The sequence below is a fragment of the Nannobrachium achirus genome (genome assembly GCF_963921795.1).
Source record: "Nannobrachium achirus genome assembly, chromosome: 3".
NCBI classification, from domain to species: domain Eukaryota; kingdom Metazoa; phylum Chordata; class Actinopteri; order Myctophiformes; family Myctophidae; genus Nannobrachium; species Nannobrachium achirus.
Window position 1 is genome coordinate 53,552,988 of NC_137812.1, and position 15,048 is coordinate 53,568,035.

A 15,048-nucleotide genomic window follows, 5' to 3' on the forward strand; every position below is an offset into this window, starting at 1 on the left:
ACGACTCACTTCTATTTATTTATTTTTCACAAGGACTGTATGAGCCTTCAATCTTTTAGCTTTGAACAGACTTACTGGTGTTATTTTGCATAATTTACACATATAGGGGAACATAATAACTTACGTTCTTAGTAAAAGAGATTATTATGTTATGAATAATTGTGTTGTCGTAGCAAACCTTGTCCTTAGATTCAGACCAAGAAAGATCATCAATCAGATCATTTTCTGTCCAAAATAATTCTTCAAACTCAAGAATATTCTGTGGAATATATCAAATATTTCCACCTAAATAAAGCCTCTGGATTAAAGATTACCATAGATTTAAACAAGCCCCGTAGTACTCAGGACAGTACCAAGTATACAGATAAACAGACAGAGCAATACAGAGATCTCCATATATGGATATAAAAGGGTCAGACGGACAAAACACACACACACACACACACACACACACACACACACACACACACACACACACACACACACACACACACACACACACACATTTAAGGTTGGTGCGGAGCAGCTCGCTGTCCCCCTCACGCATCTCTTCAACCTCTCCCTGAGGACGGGGAGGGTGCCACAGCTGTGGAAGTCCTCCTGCAATGTCCCGGTGCCTAAGAGGACCCGTCCCTCGGTCCTCAATGATTACAGACCAGTTGCCCTGACATCACAAGTCATGAAGGCCTTTGAACGGCTGGTACTGAACCAACTGAGACCGGCAAAAACTGTTTGTCGTTGCTAAGTTGCTGCTGAAGTCTCTATGCCCTTATCTCTGTCTCTCTCTCTCTCTCACACACACACACACACACACACACACACACACACACACACACACACACACACACACACACACACACACACACACACACACACACACACACACACACACACACTCAATCAATCACATTCTATGCATGTATAGATAGATGAGAGATGCCGCTAAATAATTACAGACTTTATCACATACGTTTCCCCAGGCAGTGTATGGTGACAGCTAATTCAGTCATTGAAAATAAATACACATGCTTTATGTCAAATACATATCAGTCAAATTTATTTTTATTTACATTGCTGACTGAATCTGAATTTGGTGAAAGCATCCATGCATACAGTTATTTCCAAAACTGAGGCCCTTCATTGTAATAACATACCATATGCAACTATGTGCTTTGCAATGTACAGACAGATTTGACACATGAACAAAAAACTGACAATTTATGCACTGTAAACACAGCCTTGTACTGCACAAGGTTTCCATTTGAGTATATGATCATTAATTAAAAGTAAAACACCTTTTCTTTTTACTCCAATTAATATTCGGATGAATTTACATAATGTATAAAACCACACAGCATAATATGATCATAGATATTCTAGAATATGTACACACGACTACATTTACAATAATACAATTTGTGAAAGCCTACAAATGTGTTAATATTGTCTTCTGTATAACAAACGGCACTTGATAAAACAAAGCACAAACTGTAGAACAGAAAGCAATGGTAGATTTGTTAAAGGACAACTTTAGTTTTTTTACAACAAGGATTCATATTTTAGATTGTAATCAAAGAATATAAAAGATGAGTGTTAAATTGATTTCATTTACTTCTTTCTATTGTTTTAGAGATTCTTATTTCAGTGGTTGGGGGCATGCGTACAAGTGGCTAAATATGTAATTTTACACAGAATAAGCCCATTCCCAAGATACAACGTAACATTTCATAGTTGGATGTGACTTATGGGGGCTAGAAGTGTTACTGTAAATAGCAATAAAGAAACAGTGTCTAAACTTGTGTCTAAAAAGACATATTTAGCCACTTGTATGCATGCCCCCATGCGTACGCATGCCCCACATTTTAGCATGGTAAACGCGATAAAACAATAGAACGAAGCAAATGAAAACATTTTAACACTCACTTTTTCTTTTCTCTAATTACAATCTAAAATATGAACCCTTGTTGTAAAAAAAACAAAGTTGTCCTTGTTCACACACTGATTCTGCCTGACACATTTCAAGTATTGAACATCATGGTAGAGAGGTCATGGTAGAGTATTTTTGTAACGTCTTTCACCAAGCATATCTCGCTGCATCAGCCAAATATTTGTATACATTTTGCAATGGATAAAAATATACACAATCTTTGTGGTTCTCAACTCCGATTCTTGTGACCCAGAATACTGCACTCATGGTTTTCATTCCAACCAGAGTATCAAGAGAATAATTTAGAGCTAGGACAGAAAGTGAACAGCAGTCCTGCACCCCAGAATTGAAATTCAGAACTACTACTTTAACGTTATTTGGTGTAATGTACTGAAAATCTGCTTAGTAAAAAAGCCAGGGATAATCTCAATTGGAGATTTTCGAAGGCTAAATTATGGCAGTGCGTTTTGTTTTTGTACACCAGACATACCAATTAATCACTCCTCTGATACGTTGTTTAGAGAAAAAGAAACAGTCCAGCAACCTTGGAAATGCTCTTTGATGTCTAACAAATACAAAAAGAAGCAGCAGTGGCTCATGGTTGAAAGGTTAAACCAAGGCTAAGGAGATGCCCTCTGTGAAATAAGGATGCTCTCCTTGTGGCTTGGCTGGCTGGGCAGGGCTGGTTTGTGATAGGCCAAGAAAATCTCCATGGTACATGCATGTGTCTGAAGATGGAGGTGATGGAGTAAGAGGGGATTATAAGGGGAATGGAGTATGTAGCAAGGGTGCCCCCTGACCCCCATAATATTTGATTCAGTCTTTATTCATGGCGTACTGTGCGCAGACGTATGTGGTTGTTCACAACGGGGTGGTTAAGTTGAAGGACTTGTGGGAGGATCATCAACAATCAGAGCGCTGGTGTGCCAGAATGAAAGAGTCTGGTCTCCATGGGAAATTTCTCCCTCCTGTTTGTGTTACTTCTTTCTGCCATCTTTCTCTGATCTGTCTATCAAAGTCTCCTCAGATTGTGGTCCTCTGTACAGGTGCCTTTCCTCAGGGTGATGTCATCTACAGCCATCTCTCCACTCCTGCCTCGCCCACGCTCCCCCTTCAGGATCACCTGGAAAAAGCAATGCAGAGTTGTTGAGGATTTGTGTTATTATTTCAAATCAATGTCAGCAATGCACGATAGATAGATAGATAGATAGATAGATAGATAGATAGATAGATAGATAAGGGACATGCAGTGAATGTTTTTAAAAAGGGCATTTTGATGAAAATATCGAAAATAGCAGACCTCCAGAAGCTCACAACGCATCGTGCTGCGACGCGTTGTGAGCTTGGAGGTCGGCTATTGTCGTTGCTTGATACCACACTGAACTAAGCATAATCAAGTGAATACTGGAGATGTGGCGTACGGCATGGATTTCTACACAGAGAGGGCTGTTCTTTCGACATAAGATGCTGCATTCAAGTTCAGGAGAGTTTGGACAAGGCTCTCTTGAATGCTCCCTTCAGGTATGGCATGGAAAGAGAGTATTTGCATTTCTTTCACCATAGTAAAAACTGCATTCGTGATCTGGAGAGGGCACTTTTTACAGACAGATAAAAGGGCAGGGGCTCAAACCTCCTTTGATGTCTATGTGTGCACGTGCCTGAGATAGATATGATAATATCATTGTAATACTTACACTCTCCAGGCCTGTGCCCCATAGTGTAATTTGGGTATGCCGCCAACCATTGCCCCCTGTCCTTCCCCAGACTGCTGGGCTGTACTGCTGTCCCTTCTTCACAAACACCTGGAGCATGCCAACGTGGTGCCCCGCCAGCTTGTGGCGGAATGACAGACACAGGTTGCCATCATTCCAGGGCGGCGTCAGTGGGAGGACCAGCCTCGCCCCTCGCCCACTCCTCTTGTTGCCCACCTCAGGGATGGTGAGATACCGCCCACCTGTAGAGGAAAGTACAATACACTAGGTTCAAATGAAAGGATAATACTCCATCCTGTTTATTTTTTTATTTTTTTGGTTAAAGATAGAAATGGTGAACCAATGTTTTATTCAAAACTGTTAATTAAATGTGTCCGCTGAGATGATTCACTTTTGGGTGAAAAAGGTCATAATTACAGTATTTTCTGGACTATAAGGCGCACCTGACTATAAGGCGCACTGTCAATGAATGGTCTATTTTCAAACTGTTTTCATATATAAGGCGCACCTGACTATAAGGCGCACATAATAGACGCTACCGTTGCGTTATGCATCCAACAGATGGAGCTGTGCTAAAGGGAATGTCAATGTCAATGAATGATCCATATATAAGGCGCACTGGACTATAAGGCGCACTGTAGTTTTTTGAGAAAATTAAAGGCTTTTAAGTGCGCCTTATAGTCCAGAAAATACGGTACACAATGTCCCAAATCTCAGTTATACAGAGATGTAGAATAAGGGGATGTTGGAAAAGGCAGGTTCCAGTTGTGGTGTTGTTGTTGGTGGGAAAAGCTGGATCCATATGTATTATTTTATCCATGGGCTCTCAACAAGGTAAGCGAAGAACTTCTACAGTATGTGAACTAAAAGGAGAAACTGTAATTACTCCTTAACAAAGGCCAAGGGAAGGTTCAAGCAGCTTTCCTGTGTTAGCTGATCCGAGTGTAAGTGACAAGTGTTTTGTAAGTGTTTTATTATGCTGGGGTAAATGACTCTGGAAATTAGATCATTCAGGTTTTAACGGACATTAGCTTCAGTGCCTCACGTTACCACTCGCACACGCACAGGTAACAGTGTGTGGAGACTGGAGAGGCAATGGCATAGCTGTCTATTTGTGGGACATCAATGCGTGTTTCAAACCAATAACCATGTCATATTTTGGTGTGCTTTTTGTCTGTATTCTTTCCCCCTTCTAGACAGCCCAAGACATGTTTTCACCTCTGTGTGTCAGTCAGTCTGTCTGTGAACAGCTAACCGTTCGACCAATCGGAAACTTTGCGTGCATACTCCCTGGAGGCCAAGGAAGAACCTCTGTCCCAAATATTTAACATGGGCCTGTTATAGCGCCACCAGGAAGCCAATTTGAGCAAAATATATATATATATATTTTTTTTAATAGTACTTCTACAGATTTTGTCCAAACCTCACGCAAATCAGGACACATAATCTCTATGGTCATGTGATCAAGACATATCTGTCAAATGTCTCAAATTCCATCCTAAGTGGAGGTTCTGTACCATAGTTTTATATAGGATGTGTGTATGTGTTGTTTTCTGAGTCCATAATCAAGCTTTGAATTGAAACATTTATGTCATATTTATATGTCCACCTTTCATTGTCAATTTTCACTTCCAAATGTACAGTAGCTTGTACTATTTCACTCACATGAATAATACAGGCCTTGGGCAATTTGATATTCATTATTAATGAATGTATTTGATGGTTATAGTGGAACAGTAATAATTATGGTAATGGTAATATTGCTTCAGGCTAAAAGCTGATGTATGCCTCTGAATTTTGCACACATCTAAATGAAGAAGGGAATCAAATTAGCTCTCTGTGCAGTGTGCGTGTGAGTGTGTGTGCGTGTGTGTGTTATCCATCAGTGAAAAAATGGATTATGGAATCTTTGCTGGACAAAGTATGTAATATTTTAATAATTTATTAATGGAAGTCAATTGAACTCGGATCTAGCTGATACCTTGCCTAGTCTTACAAAATAGGCTGGGTTTCGACAAACGTCATAGGCGACTGACATCTATGACGTCTATCGAAACTCAGCTAACTATTTTTACAAACAAGCTGGTTTGTAAGAAATAGGCCCCTCCCATTCATTTTGGAAGCCAATTAAGGCTAAACTAGCCCTTACCCGTTCAAAGATATGAGCTCTGAAATGATGTGCAGTGTGTGGGTTATGGGGTGTGCACTCGTGCACACAGTATGAGGGATGGAAAGTAACTTTAACTGGTGCTTACATGATAATATGTAGGAGCATCAATGTAAGAAATACCCGTTTCGTTTAATGGCTACAGAGATACTGTGTACCGATCTGCATGATTTTTGGACAACATCTGTAACAGGGCCAGACAACCCCCCCCCCCCCCCCCCCCCCCCACCCTACCCTACCCCACCCCCCCGCGCGCCACACACACACACACACACACACACACACACACACACACACACACACACACACACACACACAGACACACACACACACACACACACACACACACACACACACACACACACACACACACACACAGCTGGTTAAACATGTTGCCTCATGCTAGATGCAGAATAGATATGCCTCATGCTAGATGCAGAATAGTAGATACACCAGAAAAATGCTAATATACAGCATACGATTTGTGAAAGTGACAAACGGGCTTCACAGTTATGTCAGGTGTGTTCATATGCTAATGGTGATGCGATTTCAGATCAATTGCTCCAGCCACTGAGGAGAAACACTGTTACAGACGGACACTCAGACAGACGGACGGACGGACGGACGGACGGACGGACGGACAGACATTCGGAAAATTATATGTTTGATATCTAGAAAGAGAATGTGATGTCACACCATTGGAAGAATAGTTGGAAAACCTCCCAAGTTGGGGCTGACCTATCCATTGAACTCAATGGACGGGGTCGATTGGTCACTCGTTCTAAATGGAATATTTGCTGTTTGGCACATTGTAACATGACTCCTGAGATGATGTTGATGAAGATTGTTGATGAGAAAAAGCAAAGAACAGTGAAAGTTTTTAACCCCCCACTTTTGGCTCCACCTTACATACAGTCGATAGATGCCCCTCAATATGTGATAGAAATACAGTATGGTGTCGATCGGATGATGCCCCTCTTACAGTACATAACTGGAGGGCAATTGGTATACTTCACATGTGAGCTACAGCAGGATTGGGGGATCAATTGAAATGTTTTCATTATAGTTCAACACATCCCCACCAATTTTTATCATGTTCCCTTATCCCCCTATTCCCTTGTCTGAAACTTTAATACATGAATAGCTGCCATCCCTATTGTTTTAGAACAAGAAATGTGATTAAATGCAACAAAACATTTTGTGCTCCCTGATCTCATTCTAACAGAATTTATTGCAATTGAATATCTGGAGCTCAATGAGATAAAAATCAGCCCCACCTGCAAACTTTGAAAAACAGTCATTGGGAAAGGAATCTAAATAATCTGACAGATACATCTTGATCACATACAGAGGTGCATTATGGTGTACCAAATTGGGTGAGGTTTGATCTGACAAAATTGGTAGGAGTAGTAGCAAAAAGTGTGTTTTGCAAAAAAGTTGGGAGTTGCATAATGATCCAAGGAATCCCAGGGAAAATTGTTATTTTGATTGTATGACTTATTGTTCAAGAGTTATAGGACAAAACGTGAATCCGCTCATAGCGCCATCATGAGGCGGTTCAAAACATGTAGGGTGATAGTTCTTCCTTGGCCTAGTGGGACAGGGACGAAAACATAGTCTCTGGCCTCCTGGTGGAGATAACAAATAGAAATATGTTGAAAATGACTGACATTTGTCAATAATCCATCACTTGTCTACATACACTGTGATGTATGCGCTACAGTACGCTACACTCCAGCAAACAATATCTTTTTTCACAGACCTGAAGAAGAAGTAACTCCTTGCGTTGTTAATGTGTCTGCATTTGTACTTTACATGACCGGCGAAGTGAGGATTGCTCTTGTAATGCTACGCACAATTGTATGAAAAGGAAGACTAAACCTGATGATATTTATGCATTATTTATGCAATTTGACATTTTCACCTAAAGGTGGCACTAGAGCAAAGGCCACTGGGTCACCAAAATCTGTACAGTACACCTCCCCTGGGCAGCCTGAATGTGCTCAGAAAGATTCATCCGTTCAGTTGTTTCCAAGATATCTTGTTTGGTAGTGAAATGTGTGCCCTACTAGAGGAAAGGCCACCGGGTTACCACCAGGTCATCACAAAGGTGCATAGCAAACAAGACAGTAGTTTTGAGATACTGCATTTAATTTTGTCTGTGCCTTTGAGCTCTCTATATGTTACTTTTGAGCTCTCTATATGTTACTTCTGTAAAGTGATTTACCTCACCAATTGAGCTGCTCTTGTGTACGTTTGTCTCTTGTTATATGGAAATCTGCATGGCAATCCAGACAGTTTTCAAGATATCTTGTTTAGGAGTACGCTGTGTGTGCTAGTGGAAAATCCACTGAATCAGTAGGAGTCATACTCTTGCGATGGAAATACAGCCGGTAGTTTAAGAGATAGGGCTACAGTACAAACATGACATTTTTGTAAGTTTGTGCCTGTAAGATTTTACAGAAATGTCAGAATACATTATGCTGCTTTGGCAGAGGTCTGTGCTCTATTCAGTGCCTTTTGTTGTCATCTAGTCCTCATGGGGAGATTATTCATCACATTTTCTCATCAGAGCTCCATGTAAAACAGCCAGTGTCTTGCTCCCATTAAAGTAAGCCACAGGTGTCACAGATACAGTAGATGCTCATCTGCATCAGTTTTAGAGCAAAAACACTCATCTTGAAGAAGGGGAAAGGCTGTGTAATCGCTAGCTAGACAAATATTCATCTTGACCCGTAATTGAGTGGAGCAAAATCAGAATAATGAATGTGTCTTTAGTACAGATTGTGTGTGTGTGTGTGTGTGTGTGTGTGTGTGTGTGCGTGCGTGCGTGCGTGCGTGCGTGCGTGCGTGCGTGCGTGCGTGCGTGCGTGCATTCGTCTGGGTGTGTGTGTGTGTTTGTGTGTATGCGTGCGTGTGGATACAGACGATGTTTGCGTTTACAGTGTGTGTGTGCTTAAATTCTGGAGAGAAGATGACAAGTCAAAAACAAACAAATAAATAGACGCGCGCAGTACTTGCGCGCTCTGTTGGCACACTTAATTGTGGGCTCGCTGAAAGCGAGCACACATACTGTATGTTATCTTCATTATTTATCTATCAGTCAAGTTCTCCTCAAAACAGTATAAAGGCAGGGCCCTTAGCCAATGAGGTGCAGCCAAAGGGTAGATCTTTATGCCCATATGTGGTGTTACTGTACATGCGAGCCCACACTGTTTCGTAGGAACTGTATTTCTAGTTAAGGTAAAAAAAATCGGGACACATTGGCTGCATAAATGCCAATACCAGTGTTGTAAAAAAAGTAAAATAATAGCCAATATATCAGCAAAAAGGATACATTAATCTGGCTCTATGGGTGAGATTGATGTCAATTACCTGATGGATCCGCTGTTGTCTCCCAGTGCAGGTCACCATCTCTGTCCCTGATCCAGCCACACAGACCATGGTCAAATGAGCAGCTCAGATACCCAGACTCTGTACACAGTGGAAAAACACACATTTCATTTGAAATGTTTTGAGTGTCTGAAAAGAACAAAGATAATGTAAACTGTAGGTGGAGAAAGAAGATGAAATAAAGGATGCTCTCTCTTCTTGATAACTACATTCAATATGCTCTGAGCAAGGCATTGCAGGCAGAAACCTTGTATCTCTATACTTCATCTTTTTATGTTTTCTTTTTATAATAACTAGAGGTTCGCTGAGTAATATTGTCAGAGGGCTTGTCAGAGTACCAGTTCTACGTCTGAATATGTCCCTTTCGTGCACATAATATGAAGATCTCTGTATCTATCTATCTACCTGTGTCCCTTGTATACCCAAATATGGTGATCCATGTACTGTATCTAGCATGCTGTTTCCCTTGTATGCCCATATATGGAGATCCCTTATGTTATCAACTAAAAAGATGCAATTCTGGGAAGTTGTAAGTGTGGTTGCCCTGACGCTAGTCACGAGGAATCCGTTGGGAAATGTATTCCGTCTTAACATTTGTCCCGTTCATGCCCATATATGGATATCTCTGTATCTGGTCAGTCCTTGTCCCTATTTGAGCGGTGCTAACCATTCCGTCCTTTTCCCTTCTATGCCCATATATGGAGATCCCTGATGTCATCAATATTAAGCCCATATCTTGGAATGCCCATATATGGACATACCGGTACTGTGTCAGTCTCATGCGGTCTATGACATCAGACATCTATGATGTCATCTCCAAATTTGGGAAAAGTACTTTTGTTTTGCATTTTCAAACTGTGGGAGGAGTAGCGCTTCATACATTTTCCAAAAATATTTCAACATTTTGAAAGTACAGTATAAACTTCAGTAATTTCTTCATTACAATGGCTAAAATAAAGCCAAACAGTAATGTAATCATCAAGTAAAATGTGGTGATGGTAACATCTTTCCATGTGATGCTGTCACACAGCACGGCCTTGCTGGGAGCCTGGTACTCTGCTGGGAACAAGAGAGCTTTTGAAGTTCCCTCTGACTGAACATGAAAAAGCATTTACGATAAATGTTGACACAATGTGAAAAGTCCTTCTAACCCTTTTCGTAGTTTCCTGACAATTTCACTGTCTTGCATGATCATGCAAAGACAACAAGAATAGTGTCTGGTCCAATGGCCCTGCATTTGCGTTCAACGTTGGTGTCTGGAAACATACTCTTTGTAGATTGTACTATTTCTCAGTTCCTTAATGTAAGCATGTCAACAAAAGGTCGAAAATGTAAAAACATAAAATGTACATTTAGAGGAATTCTACAATCACGGCAGCCATATCGACATAACGTGTAATGTTACTTCCTTCACAGGTGTTACCAATGACGATAAATAAGGCATTGTCTCGCACAGCCTGGTGGTTTTCTCTGGTGTCCAAGCCCTTTCATTGAATTTAGATTTCCCCAGACGTATCGGAGATCTCTAATCGTCCGGTAACACAAGACTAATTAAGGCTCTGTCCAATTTAGTGTAGTAGAGCCTTTCCAGCGAGCCGAGCCAATACATTGACCTAATACTATATCCATAGATGATGCATTTATAACAAACCAAACCGCTTGAAAATTGGTTCCACAATAGCATGTTGGCTCATACACGTAGATACCGCATTGGCTGTGAAAAAATACCTATTATTGCTGAAAGAGCATGTTTTCTCTGTTGAGTACAAATCTGTGTTGATCCCATGAGAAGTGTTCATAGTTCAATCACCTTTGCAGCAACTGTATCTGAAGTTTCAAAGTGCCTTTCAGCAATGTGAATGAAATGACTGATGTTTATAACTTCTGACATAGTAATAGATCAATGGGATGATGTACTGATACATACAGTAATACAGTACAAGTAAATCTAGTCTCTGTCAGTTTTTGAGAGTGTGTGCGCGCGCGCGTGTGTGTGTATGCGCCCGCGCAAGCGTCTGTATGAATGTGTGCAATTATCCCCCTCCAGTCACAGTTTGCACAAATGCCACAAACCACAGTGCAATCCAGTGATGACAGTGAATAATAATCTCATACGAATGATCATTTCATTGCTGGCAGCACTGCCTTCATGACAGTTTGATAATAGTTGGGGGACGTGAGCAAAAAAACAAGTGCTTCTTCTAGACGCACATTTCTGTACAGATTGGTTATGGATATGAGAATAGCATCCGTCATTGTGCTCCTGAAATCTGTTTGTGCAAAACACTTCACAGTTCATTTTCTAAGCCAATGAAAACACCTTCTCTCCTGATACCTCATAGCCAATAATACGCTATGAGCCAAAATAAGCACAATGCTAAATCATTTAGGCAATTTCAATTGTGTGTCACTGGCATCAGTGAATCACAAAGGTCTACACATAGCTGTCTGTTTCCTGCTACAAACTAGACATTGCTCTTCCTTATTGTCTCTGATTCGCAGCCAGGTGTCTAAAACTGTTACTTTTCAGAAAATGGAAAAAAATAAATAAGCTGGGTTCCAGTGGATCTAACATAGTTATTCATTATTTAGTCAAAAGCTCTTAATAATGTAATCTTTTTCAATATTTATATAGCCCACAGAAGCACGACAGACTTAACCTTTCACTTATTATTTTTGATTAAATCTTTTGATAGCAGATCTATATGCTCAAAACGCACTACATCATAAGGAGTTGTGAGCTTATACTGTAGATCGTCTATTTTTGCTAATATTGCGTGACACTGTAGTATGACAAAGTAGGGCATTCATTTACGGGAAAAAGAAAAAAGTTTCAAAGTTGAAATATGGAGATATGAGTTTTTTTGCCCGACAGCAACGCGATGCATGGTGTTGATGTTGTGGTTATCACACTGAAAAATGTCCCCATGGTTATGCAACTCACGATCACCACAGTAATCTACTTCCAAATGAATCAATTAATCATCCAAGCACTAAAGCAGTCACTCTAGCAATCATCTTAAAGTGAAAAGTGTGAAAAAGTCTTATGACAGCGCACTCTGGGCTGTGGGCCATCATTTTAAAATGGAATCAGCCAGATGTCATCTGGCAGCACTCGACGCCGACGGCACGCCTATCAAAACACACCTGGTCACTATCATCTGCTTCCTTCCTTCGGCTGCTTTCCGCAGGACTGCGGCAGTTGTTTGTCAGGTTTGCCTTAGCAACTCATCTGTCACTATTTGATATCTGAGCTCTGTCATCTGTAAGCAGGTACACTGCAAAATCCGGGAGTGACTCAGCATTTATTGTTGGGATATTTGTCATTGCACATTTCTAAGAGGGAAAAACATTAGGCCTATCTGTAATGGTCCATTTTAACACACTAAGAGTCAGACGCTGTTGGGGATCATTTTTTTACTTAATTTTCACATTAACCCTCTCCAGAGAATAACGTTAGCGGCAGCACTGTGTCATGAAAGAAAAATGCTTGGGCCCGTCTTTGGCTTTGATTAGACCCTCCAGAAAAACGTGATTATGCGATCGCATAATTTCCTGCAATAATCAATAAATGCCGAACAGAGGCAAAACAGTGGTGCGCTGTGAAAAAACGTGTCTCCTCTGTGTGTGTGTGTGTGTGTGTGTGTGTGTGTGTGTGTGTGTGTGTGCGTGTGTGTGTGTCTGTCGTGCGATTGCGTGTGGTGCGTGCGTGCGCTCTGCACCGCACGGAGCTGCAGGCAGACACGAGAGGCAGGCATAAGACTTTTCTCCCTTGCTGAACACTGTAGCCTAAATCAACCTGCTGCTCCATCAAACTTCAAGAAACGACTAATTAAAGTTTATCCTACTTGTTTTGACGTCTCCACTGCACTCCGTTTGAAACGTTGCCGTTCAAAGCAAACGAGCACCTCCGACAAAAGTAGCACGCAGTATTCCATGGATCAGATAGGAACAGCACTTGAACGCATAACATTTGAATCCCTTAAATCCCTTTAGAGAGCAAAACCACATGAATAAACCTGAGTTTTGCTTTAGCAGTGAGCTATATCCTTATCAATGACATAGGTCATGGGGTAATTATTTTTGCCTTGAAGTAGCCTAATTAGTAGGTAATTAAATGGCAGATATTTGACAAAGGTTTGCTTTTTTGCCTTGAAAATAATGAAAGGCAGTCAAAAGTCTGTTTTGCATTTCTCAATTCACTCAAGGACCCTTAAATTCGTGTTTTGACTACTTTGAAAATAGCAGATATACACACATACTGTAGCCTACGTCTCTTTAGTGATTGTGAGCTTGTAGATTGTCTATTTCCAAATAGCCAGTGTACTGTATATTAATAAAGTGGTTCAATAGTTATCAATGTTTATATTTCACAAGTTCCCGCACATTTCGCATGGTTTCGCATTTTCACCGCATAAATTCACAGAAAAACCCTGCATAATTCACCCCGCATAATCAAGGATTTTTGCCTGCAAAATCAAGGATTTTAACCCGCAAAATTAAGGATTTTAACCCGCAAAATCAAGGATTTTAACCCGCATAATCAAGGATTTTTTTCTGGAGGGTCTATTTGATGGAGGGAGTGTAAAAACAGCCGTCAAATTCATGGTGCAAGGTTGTGTTGAAACACAATGCTGTACTGTGCATTAGTAGAGAGCAGAAGGAGAATGTTATATTGAGCTCATAATACTGTGGGGAGGATAAGAATGTGATGTAGTATGTTTCTTTGGAATGGAACATGGAGGTGGTGAGGCAAACAGCAATTGAAGATGCATAGTCTAATAAGAAAGGTAGCACAGTGATTGGGTGATTGAACAAACGTTGAGCTAGCGTTTTTAAGTGGCTGGCGAGTAACATTGAAATATTAGGCATTAGATGATGCTCTTATCCAGACCAACATACATATAGTGTATTATAACACATAATACAAAAACTAATATCATTAAAAACGGTCGTATAACTTGAAGCATAGTGCTCAGGCACTTGTACTGGATAAGAGTGAACGTTCCTGCTTTGGGAGAATGGATTAGAAATCTGTGGACTGAAATGGGGAAGGGAAAAAAAACTATAGGAGAGTATAGAAAGGTGAAGATCTCTCATCACAAACTTTAATCAAAAACTCCACAGATACTTTGTGCTTACCTGGGTCGTCCTTTGATTCTTCAGCTGTGTTGCCCAGTTCAATATCAAAGTCAATCCCCAGGACTGTGTTCTGGCCGTGGTTCCGAGGGACTGAAGAGAGAAAGGGGGGTTGAAGTCAGAGGATTATAGGAAGAATGAGGTAACGCTGCCTTATAAAAGCAAACAGGACTAACTATTTATTGTGTTTTAAAAAGTCATATCTGCACCAACAGTGAGTTTGGAAGGACATGAGATACAGTATATGCTTTAAATCAGTGCTGGTTTCTTTCTACATTTTCTGTGGAGCACATTGAGTCATGCACTCACTGCACGAAATGCACTACTGTACTGTATGTGAATAAACTTTATAATTTAGTGTCTGCTCTTTTTAATGCAGAACACACATAACACCAATGAACAGAGAACAACCTCTCCAAGTTTCATACCTGGCCACAATTTCACAGTCCAGACATAAATATGCCAAATGTCCAAATTACAAATTACAATTTACACTCCTTTGAAACATCCTAAAAGATGTCCTTTTACGTTTTCCATCCAAATGCCAACGATATGATAAAATACATTTGATGAAACTCCCTAACATTTAAATGTTTCGTGACAGTAGGCAGCAGGAGGGGTAACCTATGACTGTTTGCCTTGTATGGGCATAAAACAGCCATTCTGGTCATAATTTGAGTCTCTGCCACGGTACTAAACCTTGAAAAGCC

The 15,048-nt window shown here is 40.6% G+C and overlaps 1 protein-coding gene across 2 annotated transcripts in view; it reads right to left on the reverse strand.

The window, feature by feature from the left end:
* Positions 1–1,782: 1,782 nt before the first annotated feature.
* The window catches only part of npnta (nephronectin a), a 97,995-nt gene continuing 84,729 nt past the window's right edge, over positions 1,783–15,048 (reverse strand). For both annotated transcript variants that reach the window (XM_080721588.1, XM_080721587.1), the window contains 4 exons: positions 14,342–14,431; positions 9,182–9,280; positions 3,622–3,881; positions 1,783–3,050 (listed from right to left, as the gene is read on the reverse strand). In XM_080721588.1, the coding sequence (XP_080577714.1) occupies positions 2,940–3,050; positions 3,622–3,881; positions 9,182–9,280; positions 14,342–14,431 (560 nt within the window). In that variant the 3' untranslated portion in view covers positions 1,783–2,939. The remainder of the gene's footprint in view (positions 3,051–3,621; positions 3,882–9,181; positions 9,281–14,341; positions 14,432–15,048) is intronic.